The sequence below is a fragment of the Osmia bicornis genome, chromosome 3 (assembly GCF_907164935.1).
Source record: "Osmia bicornis bicornis chromosome 3, iOsmBic2.1, whole genome shotgun sequence".
Taxonomy (NCBI): Eukaryota; Metazoa; Arthropoda; class Insecta; order Hymenoptera; family Megachilidae; genus Osmia; species Osmia bicornis.
In genome coordinates this window covers 5,693,598-5,714,173 of record NC_060218.1, presented here as the reverse complement: position 1 = coordinate 5,714,173, position 20,576 = coordinate 5,693,598, and the positions used below count along the sequence as shown (strand labels likewise).

The 20,576-nt window shown below is 36.9% G+C and overlaps 1 protein-coding gene across 15 annotated transcripts in view; it reads right to left on the bottom strand.

Annotated features, from left to right (window-relative positions):
* Window positions 1-20,576, bottom strand: part of LOC114872640 (rap guanine nucleotide exchange factor 2-like) — a 160,349-nt gene that overhangs the window by 8,841 nt on the left and 130,932 nt on the right. For 3 of the 15 annotated variants that reach the window (XM_029180072.2, XM_029180162.2, XM_029180044.2), the window contains 14 exons: window positions 10,973-11,071; window positions 7,225-7,437; window positions 6,787-7,139; window positions 6,250-6,711; window positions 5,874-6,166; window positions 5,504-5,798; window positions 5,189-5,420; window positions 4,808-5,112; window positions 4,541-4,725; window positions 4,250-4,461; window positions 3,939-4,170; window positions 3,561-3,875; window positions 3,165-3,482; window positions 2,095-2,211 (listed from right to left, as the gene is read on the bottom strand). In XM_029180072.2, coding sequence (XP_029035905.1) covers window positions 2,095-2,211; window positions 3,165-3,482; window positions 3,561-3,875; window positions 3,939-4,170; window positions 4,250-4,461; window positions 4,541-4,725; window positions 4,808-5,112; window positions 5,189-5,420; window positions 5,504-5,798; window positions 5,874-6,166; window positions 6,250-6,711; window positions 6,787-7,139; window positions 7,225-7,437; window positions 10,973-11,071 — 3,631 coding nt within the window. Of the gene's footprint in view, window positions 1-2,094; window positions 2,338-3,164; window positions 3,483-3,560; window positions 3,876-3,938; window positions 4,171-4,249; window positions 4,462-4,540; window positions 4,726-4,807; window positions 5,113-5,188; window positions 5,421-5,503; window positions 5,799-5,873; window positions 6,167-6,249; window positions 6,712-6,786; window positions 7,140-7,224; window positions 7,438-8,207; window positions 8,527-10,972; window positions 11,072-16,589; window positions 17,173-17,272; window positions 17,483-20,576 lie in introns of those variants that run through there. The other 12 variants (XM_029180086.2, XM_029180153.2, XM_029180106.2 and 9 more) reach the window with 11 other exon arrangements.

The window sequence follows — 20,576 nt, the reverse complement described above, 5'->3', positions numbered from 1 at the left end:
TGGGAGGCCACACCCTTATATATATGGAGTCTTCCCCCTCCATCGCCTACTGGAGGAGGGGCCAAGCGATGGGAGGAGGAGTCGCGATCTTCCCTAGAGAAGTCTACTATGCTCAGTGCTGTACAAGTGAACAAAATTTTAGTAATGAGCTTAAATTAATAAACAGAATTGTATCTGATTCTAAGAAAATAAATGCTTTGAATTTGATTGAATTTTCAATTTTCTTCCATCCACTTAACCCTTTCAATAGTGTAATCATTATCACGCTATTACTATTAATACAAAAAAAATAATGGGACTCGTACTCGTTCAGAAGGCCCGTTCTTTGAGACGAACGGGTTTAAATAGAGAACTCTATACACCGGCATAGATCAGCCCAAGAAATAAGGAAAGCACAGAGAACCAGTTAATAAACCCTGAAAAGAAGCCTTCGTTTTTCCGTTAATCCTAAGAAAACGCGATACACGGTGAACAAGATCGATGCAACACACTTCCTAACACACACACGACATACTTAGCAAGCAAGGAGATACCAATACTCACGTGGTTATTAGCGTGCACACGCCAACTCTTCGAGCAAGCGATTAATACAGATTAAAGCTAACGCATCGCTGTACACATTAACGAATACACCTCAAACCTGACACGTTGTTTCCAGTAAAAAAAGAACACCGTATCCAAATACCCAAAATTAGTTAAAATTACATCTATACACAATTTTACATCTCTTACGTTCAATTACCAAAGATACTCCTTTTTATATATCATGCAAAAATAAAAAAAATTTATATTTTTACCAGAAACAACGTAAAAGTACATTCTACGAAAATATAGATCACACAGGCGAATTGCAGGAGAGAAACTCAAGACAGGCAAGACAATCGCGGACTCACCTTGAGGATTTTGGGGTTGGTGATGGTGATGATCGTAATAATGTTGGTGGTGGTGATGGTGGTGGTGGTGATGATGATTGTGGTTTTGATTCTGGTTGTGGTTGGCAGGAAGCGGAGGTAACACTGCTACCGCGTGAGGGAACGGAGGTGCACCACCTCTCATAACAGACCCTGCACCACACACAGGCCACATACGATATGTTTCTTTACAAAATGTACAATTTCGCACCGTTTCATTATTTTTCCCTTTATTTTTCTTTTTTTTTAAATTTTTATTAAATGAATAATAATAAAAAATCTCGAGTTCCTGAACGCGATGGAATAAATGTCTTACAGTGAGTACCGCGAGTGCAAAGATCGCGATAATTGGGTCGACGTGTCTGTATAAATATATCCCCGGGTTATGCGTATAATATGCATGAAATGCCCCTTGCTGCGTAAAGAAGCGAGTCTCTGTGAAAAGCTTCAAGCGATAAATGTACTGAAAAGCAATCGGAAGTCCGAGATAAAAGCGGCTATAAAGCACGTTTACCTACGTTATCGGGCGCAACGCTCGGCTAAACGATTAAATAAATAAAGTAACCGGGGAGGATGATAAAAAAGAACAGAGGACGATATGTATAACGGCTCAAGTTCCATCGGAGTTTTCTCGGCTAACCATAGACAAGAGAGAATGAAGATGAGTGGCCATGGGACATACGTGTTTTTATCTTCACACTCGATTCTAGAGGAACGACCGGTAGTGTGAACAGACATTAAAAATAGGAATAAAAAAAAAAATTAATCAAGGATTAATCATGTGTGTATATACGTACAACAAATAATGTCACACCGTTCCATTCTCGTTTACTAACTACCAATAAATAATATCACACACTACTTGGGTGCTCTTTCTTTTTAAAATAAATAAATAAATAAATGAATAAAAACAGAGACTCAATCTGTAACACCCAATCGTATTCACGGGAAATGTCACGTGGTCACGTGGTCTTCAAAAGGATAAATCAAAAGCAAACTTTATGGATCGGACCACTCCAGATTCTTATTCTTTGCTTCTACCTTCTAGTCTACGGTTTTACAGGTAAATGGGAAAGAAGACAAGGTTATGAGCACGAGCTTGTGAATGTTTCTTTTTTTTCTTTTTTTTTTTTTTTTTTCATATCTTTTGCTGATGTTTTGCTCTGGTTCTCGTTTTACGTACCTTGCATGGCGGAATGACGTCTTTGAGGTGGAGGTGGACTACCACCAGCTTCCACGCTGCTTCCACTGTGGCTGTCCAGCTGTGTACTGTGACCACTGTCACTGCTCGTCACCGAACCTACGCACACGTCCCCAAGACACTTCTATCACTACACATTCTAGCCGAGTTCTCGCCCTGCTGCTCTCTCCCGCTAACTGCTAATCATCTAACAAATGTTAGTCGTATTCATTGGACACGTGACATCTGTAACTCACTTTTACAATTTCTCACTCTTTCTCTCTCTCTCTCTCATGCTTAAGAACGTCGATTGTTGATTTGATCAAGATTAACAATCTCGCTCGCACAGCGTTTGTTTTTCGATGCACGCCTACTAAGGATCATTCTTCTGTAAGCGACTATAACAGCTACTTCGAGCAAAGAAGCGTTTAAAATTGTATTTTTTTAAAAAGTACCGTTTCCTGAAAAGATAAACTTTTGTTCAATCTTATAGTCATCGATCCGAAGATTTGATAGCTTAGAAAAAAAAGTTTTTGATGTTAAGTTAATTCGACGAGGCTAGAATCTGTAATGCTCTCTGAAAGTGGAATCGTACGAGGATGTGATTCACGCATCCGTATGTCCCATGGTGAGTGATCTAAGATAGACGCTCTTCGCCCTGGGTAATTCAGTACCATGGCATGTATAAAAAAACACGGAACGATAATATTGATCGAAAAGAAGCGCGAGCTACGATAATCGGCGTACAAGATGCGTGTAAAATGGATAGAAGCTAAATATAAACATGGAACATTTATGAATTGCGTAAACGGCTGTGCAGCGTGCATATAAAATGAAAGTTTCTTAGATTTGCGAAACCTGACCAGTGTGTATGGTCACGAGCAATGAAGGGTGCACTCGATGGTACTTCACGAGATGTGTCCATTATAATCTATCACCGTCAAAGAATATTTAAAAATCAACAATAGAAAATAATCACCGTTGTGGTTAAATGCTTTAAAGAATAACACGGTCGCTTCGATTGACAGCATCTCGTTTCGAACCATTTTAAGTGTCGTAATTGATCAACTTACCGCTGGTCAACGTTTTTCTTAACGGCTGAAGATTGCTCAAGCTGGTTACGCTACTACTTTCGGCACTTAGATCAACAGGCGGTGGTAAACTGGAAGGAGTATCGCTATGGGATCGCTCATGCATAGGAACTCGGCTACCAGATCCTACTCTCCTAGGTGCACCAGGACTAGGCTCCAGTCCGCTGGAATGCAGGGCTAACCCTGGTACTGGAAGCGGTGGTGGACAATGTTTAGGTTGGTATGGACGAGTTTTGTGAGGGTCGGAGAGAGCCAACATTTTTCGTACAGCCTGTGGCGATGCTGCTCCGAACTTTGTACCTGAACATATTACATAACAATTAGTTTCTAAGAAAATTTTATGGAAATAATGTTCGAATTAAAATAAAATAAATTTACCTTGTATACTCTTTCTACCTTCGCTGGTGCTACTGGCACTACTCGTAGTTGATAAAGTAGGAGAAGGATGCCTTCTTCCTCTGCTTGTACTAAGGGGTACCGCAGCAGCTACTGCAACAGCTCCTGCATGAGGTTCGCACTCGACGGAAAGAGAGTGTAACCGCTCCTCGTCAGTGATGACTTTCATATTGGCGAGATACGCTTTCACTCGTCGTACCATCTGCGCCTCCTCGAACATTTTCTTCGGGTTTGGCGCGGCTGTCGACTTTTTCCGCCTTTTCACCGTCGCCGTCTGTCCTCCTGGACATTGTAACACTGTTTAGTAAAAACGAAACGTCACAATTTTTGCCCTGTTTCTACAAACTTCAATTGCATTACCTTGATTCCCTGTCGTCATTTGATTTAACGCGACCATTGCTGAACTGGGTGGCTGGCCGCCTCTTTCTAACATTATTGATAAGTCGTAAGGCGAAGAGCACATGTTCGTTAACGTTCTCACTTCCTTCGCGATCATTCGTAATTTTTCAAAGTTTACCAAACCCTCCACCCTCGAGTCGTTACCCAAATGTATAAACGTCAGGTCTTTCTTCACCACTGGATAAAATGGAATCTAGACAGAAAATGAAACGCAATGTTATTATCACATTATTTAATGATGGAAGAATTTTTATGAAAGAGATGTAACTTACTATAGGAGGTTGCGTTTGCTCGGATGCCACCAATTGCCGGTATTTACTCATATTGCGACTGGGGTCCATTAATTCTTGCAAGTCGCTGAAGAGCCTCTGATATTTACTTGGCAGTTTTTCCCAAGAAGCTCGTAGTCTTGAGACAGCCCCATGACCCAGACCGGACACGATCGCAAACATGGAATTGAAATTTTTACACTCCTTACATTGTCCTGTTGATTAAAAGAGACATGAGAAACCGTGTATCGTAAACCGTGCACGTTTTAATGGTTGACGAATAAGGGAACTCACGTGCTATTTTTATGAATTGTTTTATTATTTTACTACGTCGAACGAGATTGTGCTCGGAACAAACTTCCGTCACAACCCAAAACATTTCTCTGTTGACTAGTTCCGCAAACTGCCTAAGCATAGGTACTCCGTATCTGCTTTTCAGCTCGAACAAATCATCCACGTATTCCGTAGATTCAATTTGTCTAATAATAATATTTAAATGAATATATATATATATAAAAAATAACAGTATGAACAATGGACTGTGAAAATTATTCAATTTACCTGAATATACTAAAATCTTGCAAAGTTAACTGAATGGCAACTTCAACGGCATTTAATTGCAAGAAATGAACCTGAGATTCGCGAATCAATTCAGGTGCCTGTTCGTCAGCTACCAATGTCTCCGAAATACCATTGGTCTTTAAATAATACCGAGAACTCAGGCCGATTCGTTCTGCAAGATTTTGTAATTGATCGGGTAACCTGCGCTGTTTGATCATACCCCCTTCTCCGACGCTGACTTCGGCTAAAGAAAAATTCGAACTGCTCTCGGTTATACCAAATTCTTGCAGAGCAAGCATTACCACCTGGAAATGACACATTAGCATATAAATAAGATTCTTTAGTCCTGTACATATTTTTTCATATTAAATATATATTCACCTCGTGCGCTGTCGTTTCTTTGTGAATAAGAAGATATTTACAAGTTTGATCGGCTTTATAAACTTTCAAAACGTGTTCAGGATAATCGGGCGCCCTTAAGTCGTCGTAGCAATACAACGACGTAAGATCGGGATTACTTTTGGAGTGATAAAGATTAGTAGTCTGTGCGAGTCCTGTTGTTCCCGGTGGTGTGTGAGGAGGTGCGAGGGGATCATCTACATGTACACCATCGCTGTAAAAAAGAATTACAATGTTTAATGTACAGTATTCATTTATACGAATACTCGATAATAGAAATGTATTTGTGGAACTCACTTAATAGTATTCTTTGGCAGTATATTCATTTTCATTAGAGCTTTCTGTAATCTCCTTTTCGGTCCAAGTGTCATGAATCCTTTATGCTCCTTTTTAGCATCTTTACACGGAGAAACATTCGAATCGGGAATTAATAATGGAACACCGCCCACCAGAGGATTAACTGGAGTTATCGGATCCACATGGGTGGACAACCTTGCGCGCGGATCGGTTTGTAGTCTTGAAATCTCAGGCTTATTCGCTCTTCCCCGCGGCCTCGGCGAATCGTCTGGCATCTGAAGCATTTCTTTAAACGCTACAACAATAATTTATATTGCTCGTATAGAAATAGTATTATACAGGATTGTTAGTTTCAAAAGGCTGCACATACCAAGTAAATTGGATTTGACAGTTATACTGAGATGAGTGGATCCTCTTAAAATTTCAAGAGCCCTGGCGTGACTCACGTGCTCAAAGCTCTGTCCGTTCACTTCTAAAATCTGATCGCCTCGTTTCAAACCAACGTCCTCGGCCTTCGATTTCTTATCAACTTTTGAAATAAAAATACCAAAACCCCTTTCGTATCCCCCTAAAATACTAAAATGCAGGATCTCATCCCTGGAAGGCCTTGCTAACGTTACGTTTCGCGTTCTTGCTTTCGCCGCGCACGCGATATTTAATAATCTGTAATTTTAAATGATATTTAAATTACAGTACTCTGTAGTAGTCATAACATTCGTGTAATATCAACTGAAAATAAAACATACCTTTGTTGACCTTGCATCTTTTCTCTTTCCAATCCAGCTTCAAATGCTTCTAAAAACTCCATCATCGATGGATCAGTTTCAAAATCCGTGAAATGATTATTTACCCAAAGAAGTACTACGCGAGCAACTCTGTCCCTGACTTGTGATTGATCAAACCACTCTAACAATTGACTTGCAACTAATAAAGGACTATCAATAAATGTTCGATGAGTTAATAAGAAATCTTCTATATAAGTTGGGTCGGTAATACTGTTTTCTTCGATAAGTTGTAACATTAAACGTTCGGGAGTTCCACGAATCACTACATGACCTCTTCGTGCTCCACCATCTAAAGCACCCCTCAATTCAGTGACTAAAATCACTCTTCCGTTTTCTTCGTGCCTCCTCGTGTTCTCTTCTCCTTGATGCTGAATTCTAAAGTAATCCGCTTGTGTGACACATACAAATTGGCAGTCATCGCATCTGTGAAAAAAAAAATTGATTATTTAATAACGAGAATTCTAATAAAATGAGTAACCTCCTTCGTGCCGCGCTTACTTTGTTCTCATGACACCTCTATGCAAAAGCCTTTCCATAGTGGGCAAGATTCCAAAACTGTCACCAAGGTGTAACTGTTCAATTTCTCCATTACTATGCTCAATTTCCACTGCACCATTAATGAGCACACTCCAACTATCCAGTTCTTCTCCATCATTTAAAACTATCATACCAGCGCGTTCCACCACAGCAAACACCATCACAGCGCACAGCGCTCTTCTCACTGCCAAAGTCATATTTGTAAAGGCCTTCAATTGTTGCGTGAATTCTAACAGTGTCTCTATATCATCCTCAGTTCTTTCCATGGGATCTTTCTCTAAACATTCTCTGACTGGATCACGGACAGTCAAACTCTGAAACAATAATGATAATGACTGTTAATTTTATCCACTTAAATTATGCAGTTTAGATTTCTATGGAATTAAAATATCTGCTTACATCCATACTCTCTGCAAGATCTTCTTCCTCATCACTGTCCACTATGGATTCAACAAGCCCTGACAGATCAACGTCATCTGCATCAGCATCTAATGAACTTTGTACAGATGTCATTGTGTCTGATCCACTGTACGCTGAACTCGTGTCACTCGAATGGCTGCTTCTGTTGGATTTTTGGTACAGCTCTGGCCTGCCTGTCAGGCCTTGAGAAAACTGTAAAGAAAATAAATATTTCAATTAGTTATATATACATTATAATAAATATATTTTATTGTATATATTGTTTGTAAATTGTACTCGAATAGCTTAATATTGAATGTAACATACACTGTAATACTTCTGCATTAATTAAAGATGATCAACATTCGTTTTATTACTTCAGTATGTAAATTACAATGTGTTTACATTAATGTTTATGTCAACTGATTTTAATACAAAGCAATTCATTTTTTGCCGCGATATATCGATGTAATAGGGAATATAAACAAAAACACGGTGCAATGCCAAGAGAAAATAATAATGCACCGTACGATCAAAGATTTTTTTTTTTAAATCCTACAACAACGCGGAACGATCTATCATCCATGGATCGACATCGATCTGTCAATCGTGAAGAGGAAGCTGCAAGGAACGGGATCAAGAAACATGTAGGACAAAAACATGGGTTCTACGAGCGGTGCTCGTTTACGGAATAGTACCAGGAATGGGCGTGATGGAGACAGCTCTACTCGTAAGTTAGGTTAGGTTTCCAGACATGACATCACGCACGCAACATTGAGCGACCAGAAAACACGCACGGAGGGAAAGAGACAGAAATATGTATCACGTATTGTCTAAACAAAAACATCGTGACATCTGTCATCCGACGATAATAAGAGGCGATCGTTCATGGTAACGAAACGTTTGTAGAAAATCACGGGAACGTGAAAAGTATGACGGTAAACCAAGGCCATTTTGAGACCGCGGGAGATCGTCAGACTCACTTGGTATATGCCGAAGGCGTCCATCCTATCCTTACTAATGGCACTTGCTCGGTACGTTCTCTCCTCTTCCGCGTTCGATCATGAGACTAAATGTGAGAAAGAAACACCGTCCGACCACATTTTCTTCTCGTTGTCTCCCCGAGGAATTTCGATCGAACTCGGCCAACTCTTAGCACCCGTTCGCGAGTGCATATGCGAGCGTATATAATACACGGAACGCGAGACGTGATCTTCTTTGTGTGCGTTTACGAAGCTCGTGGCGCGTCTGGTGTGCCCCCGTGTCGTGGGCCGTCAGCTTAGCGGAGTAGCGGACATGGGACTGCCTCTTGTCCCTCCCCCACCCTTGTCCAGCCACCGGCATTCCCTTCGAAAGCATAGGGTCACGTGACCGAACCGAGAGGCAAGCTTCAGGTCCGTCGCAACAGGGGGGCGCACGTTGGGGGGCCCACCTGTAGCTTCTGACCGTGCCACTAACAAAACACTTCTCCCGATGACGCGACGAAAATGTCTGTTGAAATTTTTCGCTTCACCCAGCTTCCAGCTCGTTAATAGTCAATTATCGACCACATACTGCTTCTGGATCTAATTTTCTGTAACGCCCTTATGTATTTCACTATGTACGCCTTTAAATATCGAGCACGTTTACGGAGCTATTTCTGACACCCTTTTAAATGTCAAATGAATTCGTACCTTTACTGAATTATCAACCCATCCTCTCATTAAGAAAAAAAGGAAATGGAATGTGAATCATCGAAAGGAAACGTCGTAGTTCGATGAAACTTTGTAGATAAAACAATTTTCCATGAATATTAATCGCGTATCGACAAGGACAACCAGTTGATTGCATCGAGTAGCAATTCATCAGTTACAATTGCGAAGATCTGTTATATAAAAATTCTTCGAGTGTATTGGAGACGATATAATGTTGGTGCCGAAGCGAGGGGGCTTAAAGGACGATCTTGTGAAACGAGCTTAAGGAGTCGACGGTCGGTCAATCGTCAGTCGGTAAACGATCGAGAGAGACGGAGGATACACGGGAGGAAAGAGTACCGGTCTGCTCAAAGCATCCAAAGCAGCGGATAGTAACTGCTCAAAGGCCACTGGCCGACCCGACGGATGATTTATACGACCCGTTATGTCGTGCTCATGTCTCACTTTTCCTTTTGTCCCTGCGTCCACAGACTTTCCAAATTGCTTCTCCCATTCAGTTTCTTCCTACTCGAGAGGGACAGACACTGGCATACCAGTGCATACCGCCAATGTGCATTCCGGAGACTCTTTAGGGGAGAGACACTCTAATGTAGATCATCTTACTGGTGCGCTGGCTGCGCCTTAACGAACTTTCGATCCGGAGAAAGGCGTTTTAAAACTTTTTCCAACCGGGAAAATGGAATGTTAGAGAAGTCGTATTTAAGATCTAAATCTTAACGCTGTACTTCTTTAATCATACTGATAACCGTTTCTTGATAATACAGTAAATTGAGTGTTATGGTGGGTCATTAATGACAGGCGTTTAAAAACTAACATTATTAAGTAATTACGTGAAATTTAATTTTACAACTCAAAATTTCAAATATTATTATTATTGTTACATTTTCGCGCCACTTTTCGAATATACAGAAACGCGGGAAATTATTCAAATTTAAAATAGTAATTATTTTTTCAGCTGTATTCGAAAGATTATAAAATAAGAAAAAGAATGTTCGTAACAGAGGAAAAAATGATCTTCTTCGACTATAACACCCAAGTAAATCGTATCTCGTATTATGTTCCATTCTCTCCGGTAGGAAAAGCTTTTTCTCGCTTTACGACGATCGCTATTTACTCTTCCAGCCAGGAAATTCTCCGTCTATACGCGTCGAGGCAAATAAGAATATTCACGGACTGATAAAACTTCGCTTCACGGGGGACGGGTGTGCATTTGAAATGCATGAGAAAGCGTGCAGCGAGAGAAAAAGCTGCCTCGAAACTTTGCCACTCGTTGCATTCAACGCGGTTCTCTATCTCTCTTTTTTTTTTCTCCCTACTCTTTTGACGTCCTTTCTGATCAACGGAAACACGTGGATATCCCGTCCACACCTAGCGAATCGATGGCTACGAAACTTTCTATCAATGACGCGCACGATGACGCAAGATGAATGATCGTGAACCGTAACGAACAAGATGATAAGCAAAAGTGCATATGCTCCGATCTAGCGATAAATAACGGCTATAAATCTCTGTCATATTACCGCTGATGTATACGCTACCAGCCTATTGATTCTGATCGATCGAAACAAAACGTACGAGCATGTTACCTTGCAATTGAACGAGTAATTTCAACGTGGAGATAATTTTATGGAAAAAAAAATATTATTTATGGTGTTTGATTTTTTTATATGGATATTTTTCTCAAATTCAGGGAATTATCGAGCGCTCGGGTACTCGATACTCGGACTCGAAAATTCCGGGTACGCGATACTCGGGTCGGGTCGGAAATTGTTTCGGTCGATTCGAGTACCCAAAATTTTCGAATTCTCGCACATTTATATTTTTGAATCGATATTTTTGGGTACTCGTACACCTCTAAAAACCACCAGTAATAAATTGATAATTGCCCGAATTAGGACCGAAATCAATAAATTTCTATATGAATTTTAAAATATTTAAATTTCACATATTTGCAATACTGTTTGCGATTTCAGGTCGAGAGGCCAACTAAGCACTGAAAATATACCTTCGTTTCTATTTCTAGAAAAGAGAATAGTTTGAAAATAAACATTTACCGTATCATCGAAGACCAGGTTGACCTGTCGATGGTCGGTTATGGGATGGGGGTGCGGTGGTCGATGCATCCTTCCTCCATGCACTTCCGGATAGTCGATCTGCAAAAAGAATGAAAATAAAATTTAATTACACCGACTAACTATTTTATGACAACGACGCTCGCACGCGTAAATCGTATTTTATTGATAATCTGATTCGTGCAATATACGCCCCAGGTGTTCTGGTTTTGTATTAACCTTTCACCTTTCCTGACACGCGGAACACTGCAGTCGACTGGAAGCTTAAAAATATAGGAATTGTTCAATATGCATTGGCTCGATTAAGATACTCGAATAAAACTTTCAGGAATTTATTCAGAAAACTTTCTTCGACTTCGAGTAGAAAGGTGCTGATTCCCACGGTGATCGAAGATGATTAGTTTAATTAGGTTATTTCAAACCGGTCGAAGAATCGGTATCGGTGACCTGAATGGTGATGGTATTACTTTTAATTCCTTTCAAGCAATTCTAAATAAAATGTGCATAGAGTATTTAAAAAAATTAAATAACAATCATAATTGTGCCATGGGGGATTAACAAGATCTTTTTCATACTCTATTAGTATTTTAATAATATTGATCTAATTTTTTTCCATTTCTATTTATTGCCAACAGCACCGGATCGAGGGAGCTAACACCTCGGTCTTACTTTTCCCTTTTTAACCCTTTCAATTCTTACGACTAAACCTTATTGACCACGAGGGACTTCGAAGGTTTAACAGCCCCGAGTCTCAGAAATCCTAATCCGTTTATAATTCTCGACAATATTCTCTGAAATTTTAGAAAATATTCAGGCAGATATTTATTAGAAAAAAAAGCATTTTTAATTTCTGAATAAAGGGGTTAACTGCCCCCTCTGATCTCATGGTTGCGCTGCTCTCCAACATTAAACAAAGGAGGAGGAGAATTTAAGACGAGCCTCAACAAAGAAACATGCCACGAATTTCTTTACCAATACACACCACCTCCACAAACAACCATGCAACGGTGTGTTTCAACAAGGAAGCACATCGTGTTGATAATCTAATCCGCTTGCACCTGCAGATGCGCTCGACATTCCGCAGCTGCGTCAACTCCTGGTTGCCTGTTCTTTTTTCGGTCAACAGGCAATGGAGCTCGTTGTCGGGACAATGTGGATGAAAAAAAAAAATAAAAGGAAAAAAACGCGTAAGAGACAACGAGATGAGCGTGCTCGCCTCGGGCCGGAACCCGTAGGCCGGACTTCCGGTAGATACACCGATTATACTCGCCATTCACAGAACCGCTCCCTCGCGACTCGATTGTCAGAGAACGAGTATTTAGCCAATTTTCGTGACGAAAGCTGAATTTCCATCGGTCGACGATACGCTGATTCGATTCGGGACAACCGATGCGAAACGCGGAGCATGTCGCGAAAAATATTGTGCCCGACACGCCGGAAATTAGCGAAACACCTTTCGTTAGCGGCGCTACATTGTTCGGACGCGAAATTTTTGCCCTGTTCGTTGAAAACAATGACACGAAAAACTCCATAGACTGGTTCCACTGATTTTTGTATTTTTAATTAGTTTCTTAGTGTGGATATTGTATTGTATTAGATTGGAAAATAAAATCCGCAACCATTTTGCAAAGTTTTTTTCAAAATTGTTAAAGTTCTACTGCAAAAAAAATTATTAGAAAAATCATTAGAAGTGTGATTGTAAGTGTGGTGAGAAATTTGTATTTTTTAAATCTATTGTTATTTATTCTAGCTGAAATGTAACAGAATACAAAATAAAGTTAATTTCTTTGAGCAACCAAATACAAATAAATATAATTGAACAATTTAAATTATTGTCTGAAACTCTGCAATTTTTAACTTTTACAATGCTGAATATGCATTTAAATTCAATGTAGGTGAACAGCATACTATAATACATTGGTTTAATTAACTCAGTTTTTAATTAAATTGAAATACAAGATTAAAAATGTATACATATTATTGAACAAATTTTTTTCATATGAAATATCATTTGGAAAAGTCGGTCAGGTTTGTTTAATTAACGTTCAACTTAGTAAATTTAACCAGCTACGTGCATTGCGTTCGCATGGGATTGAATGCTGCTCTTTTGAAAGGGAATACTAAAATCCTTGACCAATTAAAAGCAGTTGTTAAAGCGTTTAAAGAATTTAAATCTTGCATCACATTATCAAACCTCACTCATCCTTAAATCAGTGCTATTTTACTCACAATATTTTAAGCAGTCAACAATCCTATTTTCCTTGGAATTGAAATTTTCTTAAAATCACAAACCTTTTTTTTATTTTTAAATTTTCAGCTTTTATATCTTTTTATCTTCCTTCTCGTTTTTATTGGTTATTTCCTTGTGATTTATATAATGTGAAGATTTATTTATACGTTCTATCATTCAACAGTGTAATAAATGGATAATCGAACGAGTATTCTAATTATCGATCACTTGCTACAACTTGTCTAAACCAGCTAATTAATATTCTCTTTTATATCTACCTCATTCATATCCTTAGCTACAGCTTAACATTCAAATCTGGTTCAGGTGAAAGTATGTTACACGTATCATTCCAGCTCTGTTAATTAAAACAGCTGATTCTATCATTTTCAATTATTCAAAGAATTAGACTACTTTAACCAATTTACAAAATGTCACTTTATTTCTAATGTAACTAATTTCTTTTTTGCAAAGAAATAGTTCTTTATTTGAAAAATATTTTAAAGATCTTGTGTTAGACAATAGATTCATTTAATATTTTACTTCAGAAATCATTTATTTTCCAAGAAAAAAAAATTGAAAATAAAATTTCTAAATATTTTTATTAAGAATATAAATTAATTAATTGCCCTTGGTATTACGTTTTCTTAATTACAATTCTAAATTTTAATTAACTGGAATTACTACAACATTTTAAAAATAAATCTTCAGTTAAGAAAAAAGAAATGGCGTCTAATAGAAATTAATACCCCAAAATGGGATACTTTACGAATTGTGGCCAAAGTAATTTAACCCTTCAAGTAACAAAAGAGAAAAAAAAATCATTTTTTAATACTATTTGAATGGCGACCATTTGAGCGAGTAAACAAACGCGCAAAAGGGAAATAAAGTGGATCACGCGCTACGCTCTGTTTGCCGATATGCGAATTATAATCGCGAATGGTTTGCAAACTAAGAGTTGGACAGTCGCGAAATGCAGCACCAGCTCCAGTGACGCAACACGCCAACAGCCAATGCAGTAAATGTGCATTCTCTTACGTAATGCACAAATTATAAACAATCGTTCGAAGTTAAATTGCTAACGCAGCATGTTGTTACATTCCACTCTGCGAATAATAAGTGTTCGGTGTCTTCTTAGTTTACGGTTTGGCAATTCGATGCCCGTGACACTGTAAAACAATTTCTTACTGTGTCAGGTCAATGCTTGTAATTGAATCATTTTGCAACAGGTTTACATGCTGATATGGGTGATTCTTTTTTCTTTAGTTTAAGAAAATTTAATACATACAAGAATATTTCAATCTTCCTTGATTAATTAATACCTTCCATTGTTTCAAAAAGAGGAGATAATTAAATTCTATATCCTTTGAAAAGATCCAATTTCTAGGAAATAAATTTCCAAATTTCATCTACTTTCCTTAATTAATCGGTAAATCCCATCCAAATTCAAAAGAAGAGATAACTAAATTCTGCTAGGTGATATTTTACATAAAGTCAAGTTCATTTGGCGAGAATAAATGGGTCGAAAAAGCTCGTAAGTCGTAATAATAGTGATTAAGCACGCGTGTATGCAGGATCCGTGCGAAAAGCTCGGCTCTTTCGTGGCAATAACGAACGGATCCTTCGATAATAAACGATTGTCTTCTTGCATTCCTTCCTCCTTTATCTTCCGCTCGTCCTCGTTATGTATTCACGTTTTGCGTGGGTTCCTTGACTACGCGTGGGCGAGCGCATACACGCGCGCGACCGTGTGCAGCCAACACGCGCCTTGCTTTTTCCTGTGAACGGGATGCTGACCCGTTCCATTTCGTTTTCAATAAACTTTTTACGACCGAATGATGAGATTATCGGAAGAATATTAATTATTCATTTTGACAAGCAATGGGAAACTAAGCGTAACTACAATCGTTTAACGTTCAATCGAAGAAGATTTAATCCTACAAATTTTAACGAAGAGTAAAAAATGCCTAAAAATTTTAAATGTTTATAAAAATAAATGTATCACCTTTCAACCATGTCACGTATAAATTTTTGGATTTTCTTTTGGTACTTACAAAATAAAATGTTAAATATTAGGTATACAAATGAATTTTGTACTTTCCTTGTTGGGTTTTTATTTAAAAATTTATTTTTTAAAAGCCATAGTAACTTCAATTATTATTGAAAGAATTTTTATTGCTGTTTGTATTTTCGCGCCACTTTGCAAATACACAGAAGCGAGAGAAAAATATTCAAATTTAAATAACGCTAAAGGCATCGGATAAATTTGTACACCTAATAGATATTTATTGAATTATTTTTCAATAAAATAAATGAACAATACTTTCATTTCTTCTGACGAAGACCACTGTTAATCTATTTTTATATATAGTATGAAATCGAAATGATAAAAAACTGAATGAATGGAAAATTACCACAATTGGTGAATAATCAATAAAATTATTTGACCAAGGATATCTTTTGATACCCTTCAATCAATAATCAATACAAACCACTTTTAAAATCGTGAATATCTTATGAATATTAACATCTATCTATTTTCAGCACCGTCTATTCTTATGACTGTTTTATGCAAATTGAATAAGCATATGCAGCACTGTTTTTGCCGTATAATTTATTAACAGGTATCTAAAGAATGTTGCCAAAAATAAAAATAAAATTTGTTGAAAATAATACAAATAATTATTATTTAGATATCTAAATGTTATTACGTTCCATTCAGCCCTAAAAGTGTTAGCGAAAGAAAATTCCACTGATTTATCATTCGATTGAAGCATGAAAATAATCCAAAATAATATTTGCACCGGCATATGTATTAGCCTGTTGATTTCGAAAGGTAAAGAGTCTGACAAGATTTGACAACAGAAAAATATCAGGAAATAGCATTTAAGATATGTAAAATTCAAGTTTAAAATTTGATAAAAATGTCTACAGAAATATTTAATCAATTTACTTTTGATAGAGCAGAATTTGAAAAAATTCTCAGATTCTTATCGAGGGTTCTACTTTAATATATAATTGTTCCTTGAGTCAAATATTTAAGCAATTAAGCCTTGAAAGCTTGAAGAGCCTGGGTTAATCATGACCCTTTATTAAATATATACAAGGATATTAAATTCAGTTAAATTTGTAATTTTGTAATTTGAAATACTTAATTTTCTTTTGGCTATTAAATTACTCCGTTTTAGACCAAACTGCTTAGACAGTTGCAACAGTTAAAATAACCTGATAAATGCACCGTGCCTTTCGTAAATCTCTGATAGAGATTATTTATTGATTACAGTACTTATTGAGAAACAGAGTGGCTCCGTTAAGATAGGAGAGCAGACGAATACCCATCGACTTCCTTAATTACGAAACAAGTCTTTTTACCTCGTTTGAGACGACCGATAAGGGCCTCGGTGTACCGGGCCAGCTTCTGGATAACGAACGACCTTTTCTCTTCCTCACGACCACCCGAGGTCGTCCGGTTCGATTCATGTGTTTCAACATCTTCGTGGATCAAGATTCTTCGTTTCTTGTTGGCCCGCTGTTTTCCCTCTCCATCTCACTGTGTACCTTTCAGCACACTTTTGCCCCTCATTCTCGTCTCTTTGTTCCTCACTTTCTCTCAAACTCGTATTAACCACTGAATCACTTCTTTGAAAAAAAAAACTACACCAGAAAAATCACGAAATAGTTACAATTTCTCTTCGAGGCTCACTTTTTCCAATAACCACGAGAATGCACCGAACGGAACTATCAATTGCACTTAATTATCCTCTGGCTTTCACCTTTCTTTAGGTATAAGAAAGAATTTGAGTTTCAATAAAAAAAAAATTGCCAAATCTACTGAAGATTAAATTTTTATTTAATTCCAGTTGTAAATTTATTTAATTGTATGAAGTATACAGTGGATTGAAGAAACATTGGCACTCTTAGAAGTTAGAATGAAAATGGTACCTTAAAATAGAAACTGCACTAGAAATTAATAAATTAAATAAAAAAGAAATTATTTCAAATAAATGCTAATACTTTTTTATCCACTGTATATTATTTTTAGAAAATTCCATTACTTCAATGCTCAAATGGAACTAATGGTAAAAATGGCACACTTCAAAATGTCGCTACTAAATTACTGTCTATGATGAAATAATCTATCTAATCGCGAATATATGAAAAGTGGGATATCTTTGGATGATTTTTTAAAGTAACCAACTCGTTCAAAATGGCCTATGTCCGAGAACGAACGCACCGTCCCGAGCACATCGCGGGTCACGATAAACTGAATCGTTCACGATTCTTCAGGGCCAAAGAGTGACTCGACTGGTCGTCACGTGACTACGCACACAGTGACGTAGAGGAACACGACCACGATATCTGGCTGTCAGATCGCATGGGACACGTAAAATGGAACGGCTGTGATAGTGTTATCATAGTCTAATGGAGAACGTTCAGCGATCGTCAACGTGAGTTTTGACGACACTTGACGAACCAGCGATCAAACGATCGAAATAGTTATCGATAATTAAAGACAATTTGATTGAAAATAATTAAAAAATGATTTTTTCGTTGTGGTTATTGTATTAAATGCAGAAATTAATTGTGTGACTTCCTTTTTTTTTTTAATTATTATTATTATTATTATATTCTCGCGCCATTTTTCAAATATACAGAAATTTTAAACAGTGAAATATAAAATTGAAATTAAACTATAGGATAATAAAGAATATTAATTCCTTTTATTTTTGGAAATGAGAAGTGAAATAAGTGATCAATACTTGAACTTCGAATTGCAAATAGAATTAATTTAAACAAATTGCAATCGATAGAATCAGAGAACAAACGTCAATATTTTTGATTAATGTTTTGAAAATAAACAGTATGCAATAGATGAGAGTTGAGTTGCTAATTAATTTCATCTACGGAGATTATGTTGGAATTGTAATCAGAAGAGTACAAACCAGATAGAATAAACAGGAAAATGAACAGTGAAATATGGTAAAATAACGTAATAATTCACAACTCTCGACATTATGAAGAGAACGAAGAACGTAAAGGGTGAACGTTGAACTTTCCGAGGTAAATTTATTTATACAGACTACGTCATTTGATATTGTAATTAATGAAATTGAGGTAAAAGAGGTAGTAAGTGATAAAATTCACTGAAAAGCGCGGAATGTGATTTTAAACGTTGATCTTTCAGTTGGATTAATTATAAACATTATTCCAAAATTGTGAAATGTCAAAATGGTAATGTGAGAAGATAGTAAAAATAGAGTTTCTGTTGTTATTTCGAAAATGAAAAACAGTACTGCGGGTTAAATGTCAAAGTTTCATCGCGCGATTTACTTTTGCTTATGTAAGCTACGTTTCGCCAAGAAAAATCGCTTTTTTAAAATAACAGCCGGACTTTTCATTTGCAGCATTTTAAATTTAAAAATCCAACTTCCCTGTAACATGAATGAACGCTCCGAGAGACAATAATAATTCGCTTGTTTAGAAGCTTGAATTGTAAAACAGCTGTGATGTAAATTTGTTATTTTCAAAAAAAGAAAAGGTATATTATTCAGTCGAGCTGGCATAGTTCCTCTTAAAAGGAACAAGACATAAAGAAAAACAAGGAAGGTGATAAATTATTCATACAACAAAACAGTTGAATAAACGTGCGTCATATGTTACGTTATACCTACTTGATATCATTTATGATTTTAAGGAAAGAAACGACTCAATAGTACACGTTACACATTGTACTGTAATTAATGTTAATGCGAAACTTTACAGTCCAACAAAATTCTAAAGAACTATTTATAAAAATATTTATTATATATTTTATCAGATGCATAAATTAATATTGAGCCTTTCCTTTTTTTAATTGAAGATTTATTTTTAAAAAGTCGAGGTAATTGGCACCATTTTTCAAATATATAGGCCCAGGGAAATATTCAAATTTAAAAATATGCGTAATACTAAAGGCAATTAATTAATTTGTACAATATCTAGCATAATAGGATTTCCAAGTGAAAATGGTATTATATGGGAAGCAGACATTTTTAAAATGTTAATTTTTCAGAAATAAATAAAAATATATATAAGACAATGCAAAAATGGAAATCATGATTCTAGAATTATTCTAATTGATCGGAGTGGATGTTTCAAAAGCCTTAAAAGAAAACAGTAATTTAAAATCCAATTTACTACAAATTCTGGGGAAGGTTAAAAGTCTGAATAGCCTTCGAATAAACAGCAAAACACATTCACTTTTCGAGACATTGAAAAAGTACCAAACACGAGTTGAATTTACAACAAAACCATTATATATTCCAAGAACATCGCGAAATTCGACTGAGAAAGGTATTTTTTGTTAAAAAAGAAAGTATGTCGTCTAACGCTCTCGTTCTTGGACACGTTCTTACAAAATTCAGGCTGTTCGTGATTTTTATATATGAAACCTGAGGACGTTGTAACACATGGTTGAAACACGTGTTGTAGAAAGCGACCGCGTATATTTGGGGAAAAATTTCGGGCCACTAGTGGAGTCTAGACCTCTTCTTGGGACAAAATTTCTATAAAGGACCGACTCAGGTGGTCTACGCAGAAGGAAAACAATCACGGCCAACCGGAAGAGAAAAATAAATGAATCCACTTGCCATCTGAAGTGCAAACTACCGTAAGGATAAGAGGATTTTCTGCCGCTCCAAAGGACGATATAAACGTAGAGATAGGAGCGTGTTTAGGTTCCAAATTTAAGTAAAGAATAATTCCTAAAAACGATAAATGTGAAATAGAAGCGAAAAATTATATAATCAATAATTTTTAATGCCTCAAAATAAATTTCAGTCAAAAAATCAAAAAGAAAAAAAATCCATGGGAACATTAAAGACATTAAAGACAGTTTCTTCTTAATTAACGGATACATAACAATGTAGAAAATTTCCGTAGCAGATTTCAATCTCATTAATAATGAATAAAATATTTGAATGTAACAACCAACCTCATAGACATTTATCAAAATTACTGTGCATTTACAGATGCAATCTTAGGGATGCAACTGAATGCAATGAATGCAACACGTCAACACTGACATATGTAAATTTGTCAGGAAACAAAAATTTGAACGAAATGCATAATAAAATTGTGTCTATTATGGACTCTACTAAAATTTTCCAAAATCACATGGTGGATTTTTAAGGAGCAGTTAGAAGAGGGAGGTAGCAATTTTGGGACGAAAGGAAACGCTTTTCAGTGACGACAGGGACAGGCGACGTCGAGGCGGAATTTCACGGGTGTGTTTCTCGCGACGAGTTTTTCGGAGTCTGTGTGACGCCAATGGTGTCGAGACGAGAGGAGTCCGCAGGAAGAACCGAAAATAAAGTAGAC